Source organism: Orbicella franksi, chromosome 7 (genome assembly GCF_964199315.1).
Source record: "Orbicella franksi chromosome 7, jaOrbFran1.1, whole genome shotgun sequence".
NCBI lineage: Eukaryota > Metazoa > Cnidaria > Anthozoa > Scleractinia > Merulinidae > Orbicella > Orbicella franksi.
In genome coordinates, this window is record NC_138151.1 from 10,799,438 (window position 1) to 10,819,629 (window position 20,192).

The window sequence follows — 20,192 nt, forward strand, 5'->3', positions numbered from 1 at the left end:
TAGGTCAAAACGCTGGCCAGAACATTTTTTCGCCTATAATTGCCTTGCTGGCATTTAAAATGTTACTCTTTACTGCTGGCTGGCTACTTGGCTAATTGCCATTTTGCTAGCTCGGTATTCAAAATTTTCATTATGTCTGGCTGGGAGTTTATGAAATAAAGTCGATCTTGCTAGCAGTGAAGAGCGGATATTTTTTTCCCAGGAAAGTTGCTTATTAATGGTAATTGACGTGGGAGCACAGAATCAGTGCTTGGGAAGTCACATATTAAATTTCCAGTTAAAGTGTCGTTGGGTACTCCTGTTTTAGATTTGTCTAATTTGGCATTTCCCCCCTCACCCCAGAAAACACAAGCTTATTTTAAAGATAACCATAGCTGTTTTAATTTTACCCCTCATAGGTTTGATTGAAACAACCACAGACAGGCGTGAATGCCGAAACTGAAGACCCCATGTGATCGACAGAGGTAGTTGGTTGTTTAACGGCCCCTGAATCCAAACGAGAGACATTCTTCATGTACAGTATGGGCATAAACAGCAACGAAACAAACGCCAATTCATCTGGCTCAACATTTTATTGCCCGTACGCACCGTATGTATCATGGGAAAACGATGGCTCGGTTTTTTACTTGATTATAGGCCTCATAACGGTCGTGGCTTCATTCCCAACAGTTCTTATGAACGTATTCATAATCCTGGCTATAAAGCAAAGAAGAGAGCTTCAAAAACCCTCAAACATTCTATTGTCAAGCCTGGCCGTTACGGATCTTTTAGTTGGCGCCATAGTTATGCCGACGTGTGCCGCTATTGATTTCTTTACACTGAGTCAAGTCTCGTTTGAGTATACTTGTATGTTATATGCGGTAAATATGTTCTTCGGGCCTTTCCTCTTCTCGGCCACGTTGCATCACTTGACTGTCATTGCTTGGGAGAGGTATGTGGCGGTACAAAAATGGATGGACTACAAGCTTATCATCACAAATGGCCGCCTCAAAAAGATTGCGATAGGTACCTGGCTCTCTGTCCTCTTCCCAATGGTTGCAAGCTTTTTTACGACAATTGTCGCTACGGGTGATCGTGCACGTACAATTTTAGAAGGCGTTGCAACCGTGTGGACTGCTGTAGATACTGTTTGCTTATTTCTTGTTGCATTCTTTTATCGAAAGGTTTACCTTGGAATACGCAATCGTAAACTAAACGAAATCTCTCAAATCGACGTTCTAATGAAAGCAAAACTGGAGGCTAAAGTTGCCAAGACAACTGGTTTATTAACCGTTGCGGTAATATCATCGTTTATTCCAACATTTGTTTTTGCTATCTTAGTAAACGTTGTACCAATCTTTCGTACAGTTGCCTCTCACAGGCTTACACAGACATTGATTCAATTAAACTCTATTTTTAATCCGCTGCTTTACTGTTATAGAGACCGCCGTTTTAGAAACGCTATTTGCGAGCTGTTGGGGAGAAAAAAACCTCAAGCAAAACAGTCGAGAGTTGGTGCCGCCCAAGTTTTCAGGCGAAATGATTTAGTTAGGTCGTCAAAGCTTCATATAGTAGGAAATTGTATCCAACGCTTGAAAAGATCAGTATCTTGCAATCTAACTGGTGCTCTAGATTCTTGTCATGGAACAACCAGTGCGGCTACAATGAAAAGGTCTTTGTCTGCTCCCACCCTCGATACACGCGGCAGCTCCTTTGATGGTTAAGTTGCGCAGCAGCCACCACCCATCATGGAAACAAGCCAAACGATCTGTAATGGAAGCGGCGTGTAATATGAAGCCAGAGACGATCGTGAAGGTTACAGAGATGAAAGGATGCCTGAAATACCCCGTGAAATAAATGTGTCAAGTTCAAAATCCTGTGATTCTACCAAGACGTTGTGAAATTTGCCAACCAAGTTTGCCATGGAACCGTTTAAAGACCAGATCCGTTGACAGCGAATACCGTGGCCCCATATGAAGCATCTCTGAGCATCGTCTCAATTTGAGGCAGGATTTTAAATATTGAATTACAAGTAACCTGCTGGACGGCACTGCAAACATTGCATTCATTTGGAATTCGGAACCCAAGCTAAGCGAAACTTTATCACCTCATGTTTCTCTATAATATTTTAGGATTATTTTGTCCAGCAGCTCTATTTGTATCTTTGTACCCGTGTATCGAATTCCATTTAATTTGAAATTTTCACGTTCAAAGACGTCTGAAACAGTTGTTCAACGTGCTCGTGAATCGTTGAGCCTCACACCTGATCTATTGGGACCAACTATCGCAGGCAGATTACAGAAAGAAACATTCGTCTCCTTCTAGGTTAGGAAACAATGCGTAGTTTCAATAGACTTAGTGCAAAACCTCATAGAAACAGACGGGACAATACGCTATCGTTACTAAAAAGACCTAACAAAGAACATATTGTCGTTGAAGAGCATCACCTTGAGCTGTCACAGCACAGCGGACCGTCGAGCTCTCGAGAGTGATCCCAGCTTAAAGTGAATGGGGGAAAATGCAGGATGTACAGACAGGACTAATAAGTTTCTAGATTGGGAAAGAACCACTAGTAGAAATTGGTAAAAGGGTAATTGCTGCCTCACAGTATTATTATATTATCCCATACCATGAATAGGATCCCGCAAGAACTTTTCATATTTTGCAGCACCAAAGTATACTGGTTGTATTTAGTTAACGTGTTGTTGTCTAGGTGCAGGAACCTCAGCTATTAGTTGAGTTTTTGGTGATTCCTTCTTTTAGTTTGGAGTTCAGCCCATTTCTCAGCTATCAGTTATTTGGCAGATCTCAGAACTAAGCCTTCAGTTAAAAAAAAAAACAAAAAACCACCCTTTCTCCAACTAACAGTTAACATCTCCAGAACCTTAGGAAACGCTAAATCCAGGCCTTTTTAACGATTTTCATAGTTATTGGTTTAGCAAGATGGTATTGAAATCGAAAAGACTAATGATATGTTGAAAACAACCTCTTATCTTCCTTGCAAAACTACGAGTCTGAGCTAATCTTTTCTGAAGGCTCTTCTCTATATGGAACATTTTCGTCCATTGTGTTTCATTTAAAAGTATACCACTTTGAATCATTGACTCAGTATTGTATATCTGTATATAAATTTAAACTTTCACAAATAATTTTTAAATATGTTATTCATTCATCTAGCTCTAAATAGTATATATACATGTTAAGAGATACGCCGATTCACAATAGCTAATAATTGCTTGCACAAGTAGATTATCACGGGTTGTACAAATATTGTGTAATAACTGTCGTCGCTTGTAGCGAGACTGCGCAGTTGTATTTTAGTTGAGTAGTTCTTCATTGTTCCTTGACTTTACTGAGATTTGATTTCAAGTAAATGTAAAATGTACATACAAGCGAAGTTAAGATGAATAAAATAAGTTAATCCTTTGCTAGTTAGAATTGAAAACAAAGCTTGAACGAAGATCAAGAGTGATCGAGAACGGGCAATTCTTAGATTTCACAAAGGAAAAGCCATGCTGGCAATGCTGACATTGGCTTCTCGTCTTTGCGGTCTAACGCTCCAAACATGGTTGAGTCAAACCAGTTCAAACGTACCTTAAGATTGGCTTAAAGTGGCTGAAAACGGTTTTCAGGCATTCCCAAGAGTTATATTTTGATGGGTCATTATTATCACTCTTGATCAGTTGGTGTTACAACTATGATATCAAAAGACTGCCCAATCATTGGTGAACGCGTAGTTTTCACTTTTGTGACACATAGGTTACCATAACAGCAGTATAACCTGCTAAAAGCACCCTCAATGTTTACTTAAAGTACTTATCTTTCAAAAACGACACGGTGAAACCCTTTCTAATTTGGAAAATATTATTTCCAAGTTGTAGACGTGGAGCTGTTTCTCTCCCTCACTTCTTGTTAGACATTTTGAACCCCGAGGTGAAGGAAGCGGGGGGGGGGGGGGGGGGGGGAGACTCCCATATGGATAGGTCGGGGATACTCGTCGGAAAATTTGAAATTAATCCGCAAAAGGAGACAAATCTGAGTGTGGCTCTAGCTTAATTTGATTCTTAAAAGATACCACGTAAAACGTAGTAGGCTCCTTATTGTCTTATTTATCTATCCTTTCCTTACAGGGACTAGCCACTGATGGGTAATACTTTAGGCAAAATTTGATGTGATTAAATCCTTACTCATCTCTTTGCCTAGTCTAAGAGGAATAAGACAAACATCCCTTTCGCTTGATACAACTTCTTGTTATTCTCCAAAGCCTTGGAGGCCAAGTATCAAACTTGGCTATTTCAACACTGTGGAGGTTCTGTTGACTCAGTTTTGTCCAAGTTAACGTTAGTTGTCGGATGAATGACCGTTTTGCTTTTCACCTCATTACTAGCTAGCACTCACAGATTTCACTGAGTGTATCTTTTTTGTGCGGTTGTCGGGGTTAGATATTACACAAACAAGATATAAACTAAATAAAATTAATAAATGAAATAATTCTTAGAATTCCAATATTAGGACCTTTTCTTCTCAAATTTGGTGAAAAGTACTGTTACATGACTGGTATTAGAGCTATATATTTGTTTTTGTGACCGTGCCCATACATTCTCTGTAATGGCGTTCCCATACTAGCCTGATTCTCAGACGTCCGAGGTCGTTCGCAGCCCCTTCGTTACCCAGCTCTCCATCTCGCATCTGATATACTCTGTGGGAGGCGTGGAAAAACTGTTCTCTGAACCGTTCAAAGTGCTCAAAACGTTTGTTTCTGGTATTGATGTCCTTCTTAACTTGCAAACGGGATTCGGAAAGTTGCTTGTGTTCCAGATGGATCCTAAGTCCAAGCCGAAATCACGAGGCCACGATGGATTTGCAGCGAATCCAATGATAATTGTAATATCCACTCTAGTGAGCTTTATGGAAGATCAAACAAATTTCTTACGGAAATTTGGTATATCAGCTGGCTCGATAGGAAAAGATAAAGCTCTGAGTCTGAAGATTTAGATCATGGTATTTTCGTCGCCAGAGTCCTTACTAGGAAGTGGTCGTTGGCGAAGGTTTCCTGGGGAAACCGGACCTTTGTATGAAAAGTATTTGTTGAAATATTCTGTGTAAACAGTTTTGTTTTCCACAAATTCATTATGTACTCAAACTTAACAGCCAAACACATCACTAAATACAGTTTACTGTAACGATACTTCAGGAGGAATATTTCATATCCATTTTATGTCAAACAAAAATGTACCATTTTCTTTATTCCTTTTCGAGCAAAACAAGCCATGATCGAATATTATGGGAATATTATTAAACTTAGAAAACGCAAAAGAGGCTTCAATATAGAAATTGTCCACACTTGTACAAAAGGCTCTGTATCTAAATTGCTTTTGGACACTGTTTCCCTATTTGCTGCACCAAGTTTGTCCGGTTGAGGTGAGAAGTAATTCTTCCCAATGTTTACACAAGCTGGAAATGCCCGCACAACTACAGGAACACCTGAATGCCTTACTACTGTATATCCAACCATCGAAACTGTAGGAGGTAACTCTGTCAGACTTGTCATCTCCTTTGCCGTTACTGGCGAAGGGAACCTTGTTTGATCTTGAGGTGGATTTGTAGGAAATTGAGCTTTCTTCACCGGCTTCGCCTCCAGCGATTTCGCGGCAGATACCTCCTGAGTTTGATCTCGACTCAATCCCCGCTTTATGTGAACCACGGCGTTTTTAGATACCCCTGCCCTCAACTCGTCTTCGAGACTTCTGAGATTTCACATCAATTTTTTCGATCTTTTTCAACTTTGGGTAGCATTTTCTTGTGCAAACATATTACAAGTCCTCGTGGGAAGTTTGTAATTGACCGCCTAAAATCTTGCAGAGTTCCTCGCAAAGCGCCCAAAAACCGTTATTCTATCGCTTGTTTCGAGAAATTCAGCGCAGAACAAGTACTGAATCGAGTTATTCTGAGATAAGACGGCTATCTTCGGCGTAAAAGTTACAAACATGGCTAGAAAATCTTTACTTTGCCAAAATCTGATCAAGGAAAAACCCGCTTGAAATTGATTTGTTGCCTTTTCCACGCTTCATTTCTTACGCGCGTCGTGATTGGCTCTTGCTATACAATAGGTGCTCTGACATCATGAACACGACCTCGCACAGAGTATATCAGATGGGAGAGAGAGAGAGGGGCCGCGAAAGACCTCGGACGTCTGAGAATCAGGCTGTTCTCATACAAGCTCTGTAATTTAACAAATATTTTTTTTCTAGCTCGAGTATTTGAGCTATAGATCTGACATTTATCTACATTATCTCTGCATTATTTACTTTAGAACTGTTCATTTTGTTTTTCGATTTGATATTTTTATAGCCAAGAAATTTATGTGAACGCGTCCATACACTTTTTGTAATAGCGGAGCATTTAGCATCCATTCCTTAGAAATTTTGGTAACCTATCAAGCCGAGTAAATTTGGTTATGACGTCACCGTACGAGCGATGTCCGTCCATCCGTCCGTCCTTCCGAACAGACTCTTGGGGAGGCGGAGGGTAGTCTCAAGGTAACCCGAACGGGGGAGCTTAAGAATGCCATCTTTTCTTGGCGAGTTAATGAAAACTCATCGCTAGCTATATCGTTACGTCAGCAAACGATGGCGGAGTTTATAATGTAATCTTTTCAAGAGAGGGTTTAACTGAGGCAGAACGTGGAAGAGAATAATCGGGGGCAAGAATTACTAGTAACAGGAGATCGCGAAGGAGAGCAGGTGCGGCGAGGGCTAGAGAAAGGAGACGGAACAGTACTGAAAAATGCCGTGAATTAGAGCGAGTCAGGCTGAGAGAAACGAGATGAAACAATACCAAGCAATGCCATGAGGCAGAGTTAGCGAGAGCTTGATAAAGGAGGCGAAATGGCCGACAAATTGTCTCAGAAGCCTACAGAACTTCCCAAGTTAATTCGCGCGTCGAGATGTGCAGCCGTGCAAATCACATGATTTTTACTGTGTTTAGAGAAATTACAGAACGCTAAATACAGCAGAAAAGATGGTTGATTCGTTGATCTATCGAAAAGATTAGTTCAGTTCCGTCTTCACTACTTTTGCTGCAAGTTTCTGCCTGGAAGGCCTAGCCAGTGGCAGAACTTGCGGTAAGCGACTGATCTATTGTTGTGGTGTTTTCTATAAAAATTAAGCTTATCAAGTTGCCTCATCTTCAATAGGTATTTTTTAAAGTCTTTTTCACTTGAAGCCATGCTGCGCGACATTTTCTTGCTTCACTCCAATGTTCTCAGATAGCTATCTGCGGTTTGTTGGAATCAATTATGAATTCAGGGTGACTGGCCGCGTCACGCGATTGTTTTCATTCCAACGGCGAATTTAAGGCAAAAAAATTATGAGAAACACAGGCCATAGCGGCCTACTTAAAATCATTTCCCCAGAGAAATATATTTTGATTTTCAAACAGGTAGGTCTATAGTTAACCCGTACAAAGTGTTTTTATGGCATTTAAAGTTATAGCCCATAGCAAAATATGGCGATATTTTGGTGCTATAATTCGTATGCAACACATTGCCAAATTTTGCGAGTCTGTTTGAGCTCGTTTCGTTCTCAAAAATAACCTCAATAAACCCCTGGCGCGTTGTCGACTTTTCTTCTGACATATTCCTTGCACAATCGTCTTTTGGAAAGTCCCTGATATATTGCGTACGTAATTTCTACAATCTTGGTTAGGCTTATTGGGTATAGTTTATTAAAATTTAACTGGAAAAAAGACCACACGCCGAACAATTACATGATCATAATTGCTCAATTTCTGAGTTTCTGATCCAAGAAAAAATAATTATCTTTTTCTCTAAGGTCAGTTATTGCAATCAGGAGCTCCGCTTAACTTTTAGGATTGGCTAAATCTATATATCTATACGACCAGTAAACGAACTTCGTACAATTTCTGCTAGCATGTACAATGCCCGACAATGTAATCGCCATAAGTTGTAAAAAGACCTGGAAAATTCACAAACAAATTCTCCATAAATGCGTAGACAGCTGTGCTTGATTCTTGGACCAAAATGGTTTAAACTTACAACTTGCGATTGGATTAGGAGGATACTCAACGAGGCAATTAATGAATAGTAAATATCTAAGTGGAGCTCTTGAGCTAAAATATCGTGGTTCTTTTACTTGTTTTTATTGTGTCCAATATGCGTACTCGTAACGAAGCCCGAGTAAACGCTCTTAGAGCGTCTAGTTTTATTGATTGACAGGAACAATATTGAAAACTATCTAACCTTAATCACGTATCAGCTCCACTAGTAGAAACTCAATTGACCCTATTCATAAATGGCTGCCAAGTTAAAATGATTTTTTATGCATTTAAATAAGCCCAACTAACCTCGTTTGAGTGTAACTGAAAAATTGTTTTGAATTATCAACTCAAAAACGAGATTAAAAAAGAATTTTTAACTCACAGCCATTTATGAATAGGGTGTATAAGAGACCAGATACAAAAAAATTTGTCAGCTTCCCATCGAAGTAGCTCAATTTTGTAAGCCACACGTGTACGCATTGCGGACCTATCTTTGTTAATGATTGTATTTTATTTTCGCCATTGAAACTAATTTGTCGCTTGTTCGTGTAAAATATTGTGTTATTTGCGCCCAACACATAGATTTTCGTTTTTCCCAAACAGAAATACTTTGAGATCCAACATGAGACCTGTTGTATGTTTAATAATGATATTGTAAGGCTGTAAAGTAAAATAATCGAAAAGTGAGGTATCGGATACATTTTTATACTGTTAAATATGGTTCGCAAAACCACTTTATGAACATATCTGTGATAAGTTTAAAACGAAGAATTAATTAGAATGGCCGTTCCACATTTGCGTGAAATTTGAAGTGAAGTGAATTTATTTTAAGGCTTCAGTAGCGCTGCGTCCGCGCACCTTATTTCGGTAACTTTATTACACGAAAAACCGCACTTTGATTGCGCTTTCACGAGGGTTAGCCGAGTGTTTTAAACACGATAAAACACATGCTGCGAGTTTTTTGAACAACTTCAAAAACGTTTGTGGTATATCTACTCATTTGTAGAATAATCCTTGAGTTTATTATTGTTTTTGTAGAGAGAATCGGCTGCAAAATTTAGCCGTGTCTTCATCAAATTTAGACACTCATTAAGCATTTATTTGTTTCGTATTTCTTTTATGAATTATAAATGAGTTTTGAATGATTCTGTAATCTCCTTGCATTTATCGATTTTAAACTGTTAGGAATCTTAAAATTTACAGGTAGCCAATTTAGTTTCGAAGAAAAATTACCGAACTTCACTGATGCAAACGTTCCCAGCGAAATGATCAGAGAAGGTCAGCATCAGTATCACGTGGTAACGTGCAAGCTTACAAAATCGCTACAACGTAAGGCAGAATATTTTGACGGATTAAAAATGTTGAATTTTGACACCTTGTCTTAAAGCTTTCTCAAATTTATGAAGATATCTTTTTAGATTGCCCGTTCTCGCCCTAAAAATCAATTGCAAAAGTAAGCACCGCATGAACGTGCTGATAAATATCACTTCTGCGTTGTAAGTTATAGATTTTTTTCCTTTCAATTATTTCCTGATTATCGATTCGGTAATCTCCTTGCATTTATAAACGTTAAGCTTTGTCGCGAGTCATAGAACCGACAGGTAGCAAGCTTAGTCTTGTAGAGAAATTAACGAACTTCACTGATGGAGATTTTCCCGGTGAAACGATCAGAGAAAGTCAACATCAGTATCGCTTTTCCAAAAAAAAAAACAAAACAAACAAACAGGTCCTGTACATATAGTACAGAGATAAAGTAAAATGTCGCTAGTGAATATATGAAAAACCATATATTTGAACTGCGGAGAACGATTTTAAGACATGATTGATCATCGCAGTCACACACACAACTTAATCAGTTGGGAAATTAAAGCCTGAAAAAAAAAAAAAAAAAAAAAAAAAAAGGAGGCTTGAACGGGATTCGAACCCATGACCTCTGTGTGCTCTACCAACTGAGCTATCAAGCCAATTGGGAGCTGGTAACTTCGTAATATGCCCATAGATGGTGAAGATGCAAGTGAATGTATGAAGAGCATGTATTTTTACTGACGAGATTGATATGGAGACATTATTGATCAACGCAATTATATAAACAACTTAAGCAGTTGTGATATTCAATTAACACCATCCAAGAAAACATTTTATCAGTCTCGCATAAATTTGCCGTGCTGTGCAACAACTTCGTACCCGGTGTCTTCGCTTCCCTTGACCAGCGGTCTGGGAAAGCAACCAACGCGCAATTAATTAGGCTCGGACCACTTTAGAGAGCAGCCGGATATCTTTGATCTACACACACTAAAATTACGATAAAACCGATTTGGCTAACATTAAAAATACGGTCCTGAATATACAAATACAATGATCAATTGCTTTCTCATCCATAGCAAGCGACAACGCTTTTAAATTGCTATTGCAAACATCACTGCCATAACGTTATTCACCTAGCAAAATATTTTATTCCGTTTCTGAAAGTTTTTATCGACATAATCTGTCTTTACATTCGAGATTCCTTGTCGCAGCTGTTTGGTTGCATGAACTAAAATATTAAAAAAGTTCAATTCAATAATAAATGAAATCAAATGAATAATGGGCAGATGTGATAAAATAATTTTGAATGCGATTCACGTAATAAAAAAGAAGACTTGATCATTAGAATGAAGTTGAAAATTGTATGTGTGTGGAGATATCACCTTATAAATTCGACATTTGCACATATAAGATATTGAAGAAAAACTCATTTCAAATGCCAAATGAAGGAGCTATCAAAACGTCCATCATGTTATAGCTTATCTTAATCCACTTATTCAAAAGTTGTCAAGTTAATCCCTAATTTAGATTGGTGATTGGCTGCTTGAACATTATTACTCTGTTAAATGCTATGTAATTTTTATAGGTAACGGCATAATTTCGACAAAAATTGGTAAGAAATATCTCACAAGTAAATTTTTAAACGGCTTACGAAATTACACGAGCCCGTAAACACGAATACAACTTTGTAGAAAAAGTAAACTATTTATGGCCATTCACCGACTTCGAAATGTCTTGGATGACTGTCGTCAATTTAATCAAAAAATTGGCAGGTACCATAAAATGATTTTTAATATAAAACGAACATGTAGATTATAACTGATCAGCCCGGAAAAGACTATTGTAGACTGACTGTTCACGAAGGCCGTTAAATTTCTAAATTTAGGCAGGCCCAAATTAAAGTTTTAATTGTGTGCTAGCGGCCACAGTCCGTTTCCAAAAAGGAAGCCGTTTTTCCAATTGGTTCGACGACTTTTTTCACACTCAAAGCCTTTGGCACTTTCCAATTGTGCAGTTCATTCAAAGCGGTACTTTTCGGCCTGTCTGATACCGCAATGGATATTGTAATAAAAGTGTTTTTACTTTTACTAATTTCCATGTCAAATGATAGAGAGACAAGTGGTCTGGTTGCATATAAAAACAAATGTGAATTTCTGGTGATACCATTAACTCCTGACAAGATAGGGGACAATTATTTGAGGCAAATAATTGTATCTTGCTTTCCCGAATCTGAGGTAAGTGCAAATTTTGACTGGCAAATATAATTTCAATCCTTGGAAGCTTTTGTTTTCTTGCAAACAAATTTCTGATTCATCTTCCTTGTAATTTCACGCTTCTATTCTCATCCACTTGGTTGCGTTTCTCCGGTTTCAATCAACATTTACGACAACAATTTCCATCCCTTCATATTAGTTGTTCGATTGCCCAAGCAAAATGCCAGTCTACTAATTAAAGATCAATAAATTGTCTAACTAAATTTCGATATCAGATGCAATAAAACGATATTAGCTCAAGAATGTGATTTAAAATATTTTCAGTCATAATATTGATATTCTCGGCCCCCACAAGTAATCACCTTTAGACGATTTTCGAGAAGTTATTCCACCCCCTGCACGCGAAGATATCGTCTGTCAGGCAGAAAAACAAAATTTGTACACTCCATAAACTAACCCGCCCAACCACCGTGGCCAGATTCCTTTTCCATCAACAAGCATTGTTTTCCAATTTGTTTCAACGAGTTTTTCAGCCATTAAAAGATACTGGTACTTTCAGGTGTGTATTAACAATTCATAACGGTACTATTAGGTTTCATGAGGGTGTGACTGAAGTACACAGCTATCCTTCAAGTAAAAGCCATTAGAGAATTTCCGAGTTGTCCTTTTTTAGCTACCCTTCAAAAAGGTGTTAACATGATTCAGCGACAAACGTTACTGTTATGTGACAAAATAAGAACTAGTTTTTTTCTTTTTTCTTTGGAGCAGAATGTGAATTTCTGGCTATATGGACAATGCACTCGATCTCTCCAATGATTTTTCTTTTCTTTCGTGGAGGGCGACTGTAACACAGGTTACCAAAACGCAAGAGTAGTTAATGTCTGCCTGAGCCACTAACACATAGAAAAAATTCGGTTACATAAGTAATTCATACGGTGTGTATGAACACAAAACAAAAGACTATGCACGGCGGTGGACGTTCAAGATAAATCTTGGCAGCTCCGTTGGCTCCTTTGAAATTGGCCGGGCTTTATAACCATTCCCCTTTATTAACTCTCAATTAATTAACTCCTGACATACTGAAAACACCCTTTTATTCTCATAAAGTGGTGAAGATGGATGTTTCGATTAATAACACCAAACATATTTCTTGTAGACCTTTTGTTTACAAACAGTAAAAAGTGCCAGATGCTAAAACGAAATTCTAAGAAAAAAGTCTTCATATCAATTTGTGGATTAGGTATTGCCAGAAGGGTCGCAGATATGGTAGAACAACAAGTTTCGTTTTCTGGAAAAAAAATCTTTTCATAGTAAAGTGGGAGGCTATAGAATCCGTTGAGTTTATTATAAGCGGTGGGTAAAATATGCAAATAAATTGTTTGGTGTAAAGTAAAGAGACCGCAAACTTACAAAAACACAAGGGAAATCCAGTTTTCAAGCAACGTAGATAAATATTAAATTTAAAGATAGAAAGATGAATCACATTGTCCTCAAAAGCAGATGAAAGAGCTAGTACAGAAAAATTTCTAAGTTTGCAGCTAATTTTATTCTTCTTAAATGAGTTAATCAGATATCGGCAGCTCGTGCGTTGGCTGTTTGGTACATTGAACATCACAAGTCCTTATAAGTACTAAGAGAGCGATTTACTACATGGAGTTATTAAAAAATTGATCATGACAGGTGAAATTAACTGACTAATATATAACATTGAATCGAAAGTGTAAATTATTAAGAACTTCACCGAGAAATTCAATATTTGACAATTATTTGCGAGCATTGGTGAATTTTTACCCAGACGACGAAGTCGAGTTTACTGAGCCTGAGGCGAATAAATTGTTTAATTTGACTACAAAATAGAGGACTAAAACAAAAGGCCACGGACGTAATTGTTTGTTTTTATACACGTATGCAGGCGTTGTTTTAATTCTAAGCCTATGTGTAAATCGATTGTGAATCAGTTTGCACATCGAGTTACAAGCGAAAACCACGAATAATAAATTGATCCGATACCTTTGATTTATCGTTGTTGACTTCATTCACAGTTGTACTAATCGTCAAAAAATAATTAGCTCCAGTTTGAAAAACAATTCACTTCGGTCACTGGATCCGACCTGCTGGCGATCAGCGAAACCACTGCGTTTGAATACGAGTTCTTGAACACATTTAGGTCCAAGGACGATGTAGTCGATTAGAAAATTCCTGATGCTTTCACAAATCCTGGACTTGGAGTGTTATCTTTCGAAGAAATGAAAATTTCATTCAGCAACTGTCTGCCATGCATGTTTACTTGCCAAGATGTCAAGTAAACATGCGTGTTTGAATTTTAGTTCACGCGGTGACTCGCAGAAGGACATCATGATGGATACCATGCAAACCAATGAAGGTGCAAGTCTAACGATTTGTTAGAAAGCGTCGTCCATTATCGTACATGAAACGGCCCTTAGATGAAACGGTTCACCATTTTCCCCCGTAATTGGGCCGTTTGCATTGTGGCGATAATGTTGTGCTTGATTTAGACGGTAAAGAGCTTTAGCCACATCAATTAGGGTTTAGAAGTGCAATTGAACGGACATTTCTAGCTGATGTTGGCGATATTTTCCCTAAACTTTGATGCGAGTAGAGCCTTTCCGTGTCTTATCAGATTTAGGCGTACACGGCTTAGCTAACAATCAGTGTTGTCTACGACAAACCTTGTCGAAAGCTAGCGCTAGGGCAGAATTGTATCAGTAACATGTCAAATTCTGTGGCTATGTTTTTGCGGATACAAACAGATTATATCTGTATATCAAAAGAGGGAAAGAAAGAAAATCTTATTCGTAGGGGGACATTGGAAGTTGAACCAGAGAAATTCGATTCAGGAGTCAGGATACATTAACTTACCATTACACCATCAGAGCGCTGGTTGCCAAGAACCCGATTTTTTTAAATTTACATACTGTCTGCAAAATGTACATATATTACAGTAATAATAATGATAATGATGATGATGACGACGACGTGAACCAAGCTTGGAAATGTTGCGTCGTAAGTCGAGCTTTTCGACCAATCAGTCCAATTCTCACGTTCGACTCTGGAAGTTATACTTAACATGATTAATCAGCAAACGCTTCAAGCTGTGTGGCTATGTAAGAAGCGTGCAACGCGCGCTCGTGGAATAATTAGAGAGATTAAGCATGACGTTAAGTCAAACGGGAAACGGCAAAAAATGAAACTTTTGCCCTCTGTCTTCAGATGTCTGTACAGTAGAGTGAAAATATTTGTATTTGCGGTGAATAGTAGAAGACATTTTTCTATTTCTGTGTGATTTATTCAAGGATTACAAGAAAGGAAAAAAAATTAGAGGTAATCTTTGCCGTTTGCCGTCTGCGGTAAACGTCATGCTTAAACTCTCTAATGTTAAACGTCTCTTGCATTTGCTGAATGCATATGTCGTGTTTCAATATTATTCTCGGTAAGGGCAAAGCAAAAAATACCAAATTGTATCTAGGGTAAAATTGAGCCACATGTCATTTTCTAGCTTAAAAGACATCTTTTCTAGAACATTAACGATTCTTTCGGAGCCCAATGTCATTGCAATTTGTTTTCGAGAACCTCGTTTCAAAGCAATTTTGATTGACAGTAGTTCATTGTTCTAAAGGTGTCGTTTTGTTTCTCCAATAAAGGTATCGCGAATCAATTTATTTGTACTTTGGTCTTTTAAGTTGGAGTTTTAGACAAAAAATGTTAAACCCATTTCTCCTAAAAGTAAAATGTCTCAACTTCAAGAAAAGTATATTTTTTCCTTTTTTTTTTTTCAAAGTGAATTTTATTTTGTTAGACAAAAAAAAAAAATTCTACTACATCAGGCGACAGAATTTTCCTTACTTCATCAAACAAGCTTCAGGCCATTTCAAGTTTTTCAAGTGCAGAGTCGTGGCCGCATCACTGTACTCCCTACCCAAAACAGTGGTACACTGGTACACTGGTTCACTAGAAGCTCGATTTCCGTCGCTCTCTCGAGTCCGCTCTACGCTGGAGCGCGAGCTCCTTTCCCGAGCAGCGGCTGGTAATTGAGCATTGGTACGCAAACACTGCAATAGCGAAAGAATGCAGGCATTCCATCTCCCATTTGAAACGCCAATGCTTATATTGTAATATACTGAGAGATCAGAAACCCTAAGGCAAACAGTCAGTGCTACAAGAAGAAGAACATTATGGTGCATGCAAGTTCAATTAATATAAATACCCTTTATTCGTCAGACGTATTTTCTATTTGTCCATTTGGCATTTCCCCCTTCCCCAGGAAACATAAGCTTATTTTAAAAGATAACTATAGGTGTTTTAAATTTATCCCTCATAGGTTTGATTGAAACAACCGCAGACAGGCGTGAATCCTAAAAATTGAAACCCCGTGTGATCGACAGAGGTAGTTGGTTATTTAACGCCCCCTGCATCCAAACGAGAGACATTCTTCATGTACAGCATGGGCATAAACAGCAACGAAACAAACATCAATTCATCCAACTCAACATTTTATTGCCGGTACTCACCGTATGTATCATCATGGGAAAACGATGGGTCGGTTTTTTACTTGATTATAGGCCTCATAACGGTCGTGGCTTCATTCCCAACAGTTCTTATGAACGTATTCATAATCCTGGCTATAAAGCAAAGAAGAGAGCTTCAAAAACCCTCAAACATTATGTTGTCAAGCCTGGCCGTTACGGATCTTCTAGTTGGCGCTATAGTTATGCCGACGTGTGCCACTATTGATTTCTTTACACTGAGTCAAGTCTCGTTTGAGTATACTTGTATGTTATATGAGGTAAATAAATTCTTCGGGCCTTTACTCTTCTCAGCTACTTTTCACCACTTGACTGTTATTGCTTGGGAGAGGTACGTGGCGGTACAAAAATGGATGGACTAAAAGCTTATCATCACAAACGGCCGTCTCAAAAAGATTGCGATAGGTACCTGGCTCTCTGCCCTCTTCCCAACGGTTGCAAGCTTTTTAACGACAGTAGTCGTTATGGGTGATCGTACAATTTTGGAAGGCGTTGCAACCGTGTGGATTACTGTAGATACCCTTTGCTTATTTCTTGTTGCATTCTTTTATCGAAAGGTTTACCTTGGAATACGCAATCGTAAGCTAAACGAAATCTCTCAAATCGACGTTCTCATGAAAGCAAAACTGGAGTCTAAAGTTGCCAAGACAACTGGTTTATTAACCGCAGCGGTAATATCATCGTTTATTCCAACATTTGTTTTTGGTATCTTAGCAAACGTTGTGCCAATCTTTCGTACAATTGCCCCTCACAGGTTTACACAAACATCGATTCAATTGAACTCCATTTATAATCCGCTGCTTTACTGTTATAGAGACCGCCGTTTCAGAAACGCTATTTGCGAGCTGTTAGGTAGAAAAAAACCTCAAGCAAAACAGTCGAGAGTTGGTGCCGCTAAATTTTTCAGGCGAAATGATCCATTTAGATCGTCAAAGCTTCATACAGTAGGAAATGGTAGCCAACGCTTGAAAAGATCAGCATCTTGCAATCTAACTGGTGCTTTAGATTCTATTCATGGAACACCCTGTGTGGCTACAAGGAAAAGATCTTTGTCTGCTCCCATTCTTGATACATGCGGCGGCTCCTTAGATGGTTAAGATGCGCAGCAGCCTTCATCTATGGAGGAAACATGCCAGACGATATGTGATGAAAGCGGCGTGCAATGCGAAGCGACAGAAAATGGTAAAGGTAACAGGCCTGAAATACCACCGTGGAATAAATATATCAAGTTCAAAATCCTTTGATTCCAACATATTAAGCATCTCTGAACAACGCCTCAATTTGAGGCAGGATTTTTAAAATTACAAGTAACAGGCTGGACGCCACTGCAAACATTTCATTCATTTGGGATTCGAAACCTAAGCGAATCTTTATCACCTCATGTTTCTCTTTAACAGTTTAGAATTATTTTGTTCAGCCGCCCATTTGCATTTTGTACCCGTGTATCGAATTCGATTTAATTTGAAATTTTCGCGTTCATAGACGTCTGAAATAGTTGTTCAATGTCCTCGTGAACAGTCGTCCAGTTTCACACCTGATATATTGGGACAAACTTTCGCACGAAGATTCCAGAAAGAAATATTCTGTGTCCGTCTAGATAAGAAAAAAATGCATAGTTTCAGCAAACTTAGTGCAAAACTTCAGAGAAACAGGCGGGACAATACACTATCGTCGCTAAGAAGCCCCATCGAAGCACATATTGCCGTTGAAGAGCATCACCTTGAAGACTTTTTAGATTGCCTTTGCACTTTTGTAGCGCAATCTTCCAAACGTCTTTCAATCTTAGCTCAGATGGCTTAATCAGCTTAAGGTGGTCCGTTTTATATCTAATCAAGCAAGTCAAAACGGCTGTTTTATTGACATAAGATAAATAATAAACCCACTCTACCCTTACCCTGTGTGTAAAGACTTTTGCTGGACAATATGCAAATAAGAGACGCGGAGCCATCGAATATGGCGGCTTATTTGTTACTGCTAATTACTGGGGATTCCTGCCTGATAGCAGGTTGAATGATTGTACCGAACAACAAAACGGAAAACGTAGGAACATTTGCATAGAACTTGGTAATATTGAGCGATTTGGGGAATTCAAAATCACCAGACGAATGCGTACAGGTTATGCAAACCTAATGGAACACCGTTGAAATGGCAGGATAGGAATGTTGTTTGACAGTCAAGACATGATAACCCAGCTAAGGTAAACATATGTATGTTGGTTTATGCTTAAGTCGTGCTAATATTCCTGTGATATTTCGAATTGAGGTGATTTAATGACAAAAACAATGTTAGTACTTTTGGTCACGCATTCGACTGCTGGCGTGATTTTAATTTTTTTGTGTATGATTTGAATAATGTTTTGACGAGTGCCTAATCGTTTGCCCAAACTAAACTTTACATATATTGAAAGACCTATCCTAGTATAGTTAGAATCTAAAATCTTTTGGAATTCTCCGACATGGCACATGGTCAAAATGACAATTGTTTTCACCGACTGACGAACTCATCGTTGGAGAACACTTTAGTTTTGTATACCGCTAAATAGCTACATAAATCCAATATTTTCCAGACTGGTCTTTTTTGGACAAGGAATAGTTCTGCATTAAGTTGGTTGTATTACAACTTTTCTGTGCTCAATAGTTGCGAAATGCGAATCGAATAAAAATGGTCAATTTTCAGCCCAGTTAAAACTCGTTAGATTGATGTCTGGACGTGAAACCGATAATGTCCTTTTTCTCGGAAAATACCAAGATATTAGAAGAAGAAAAAACTACATAGCGTTTTTACTTTCACTAAGGTCTACCTACACGCAACAGTAGGGCAAATTCTATTTTTCAGCCTTACCGAACTATTTTGGTTTCTTGTGGACATTTGCTCTTAAAAGTATACCACTTTGAATCATTGATCCAGTATTGTATATTTGTATAAAAATTTAAGCTTGCACAAAATAAAGTTAAGTATGTTATTTATTCATCTAGGTCTAAATAGTGTATATACATGTTAAGAGATGCAACATTTCACAATTTCAAGACCAAAGCCAATAACTGCTTGCATATTAAGTAGATTATCACGCGTTGTACAAATATTGTGTAAAGCCATCACTTGTATCTAGACTGCGCCGTTGTATTTTAGTTGAGTATGTCTTTATTGTTGTTAGATTTTACTGAGATTTGATTTGAAGTGACTGTGAAATGTACATACATGCGAAGTTATGAGTTGAATGAAGTAAGTGAATCCTTTGCTACTTAGAAATGAAAACAAAACTTGTCCAAAGAAAAACAAAAAAGTGATCTAGAATTGTACACAGGCAATTCTTAAATTTCACATAAGAAAAGTCTTTCTAGAAATGCTCACTTTGGTCTCCCGTCTTTGCGGTCTAACGCTAATGGTTGAATCAAACGAGTTCAAACGTACGAAACGTAATCACCCATTAAATCCAAAACCACCCACCTTAAGGTGGCACAAAACGGTTTTCTGCAATTTCCAAGAGTTATATATTGATGGTCATTATTACCACTCTTGATCAGTTGATGTTACAATAATGATATCAAAAGACTGCCCAAACATTGGTGAAGACGTGGTTTTCATTTTTGTAACACAAGAGGTTACCACAGCAACAGCAACACCTGCTAAAAACACCCTTAATGTTAGCTTTCAGTACTTATATTTAAAAAACAGGACGATGAAACCCTTCTTAAGTTGGAAAATATTGGAAAATTATTTTCCAAGTTGTGGGTGTAGAACGGTTTCACTCCTTCACTCCGTCACTTCTTGTTAGACATTTCGAACCTCGGGGGGATAGAAGGGGGCGGTGGGGGGCGGCGGACTCCCATATGCAAAGGTCGGGAATGTTCGTCGGAAGATCTGAACTAAACCCTCATAGGAGACTAATCTGATCATGGCTCAAGCTCTATTTAATTCCTAAAAGATACCACTTAAAACGGAATAGGCTAGATTACCAGGAGTTGTTCAGGAAAGGAGCCTGCGCTAGTAGACCGGATTCGAGAGACCATCGGAAATCGAGCCTAAAAACGGAGTGTCTTCGAGTGTACCCAAGAAGATACTTTGACAGCTAAAAATAGTGGTGTTTCGTCAT

At 38.3% G+C, this 20,192-nt stretch overlaps 1 protein-coding gene and 1 pseudogene across 1 annotated transcript; both read left to right on the forward strand.

Annotated features, from left to right (window-relative positions):
• Window positions 1-350: 350 nt before the first annotated feature.
• LOC145492918 (trace amine-associated receptor 6-like) lies at window positions 351-2,980 on the forward strand. Its single transcript, XM_081472295.1, has one exon. It carries the CDS (start codon window positions 513-515, stop codon window positions 1,701-1,703), a length of 1,191 nt encoding a protein of 396 aa, XP_081328421.1. The 5' UTR covers window positions 351-512; the 3' UTR covers window positions 1,704-2,980.
• A 12,302-nt stretch (window positions 2,981-15,282) lies between these two features.
• LOC145492794 (trace amine-associated receptor 9-like) lies at window positions 15,283-18,611 on the forward strand (annotated as a pseudogene).
• The last annotated feature ends 1,581 nt before the right edge of the window (window positions 18,612-20,192 follow it).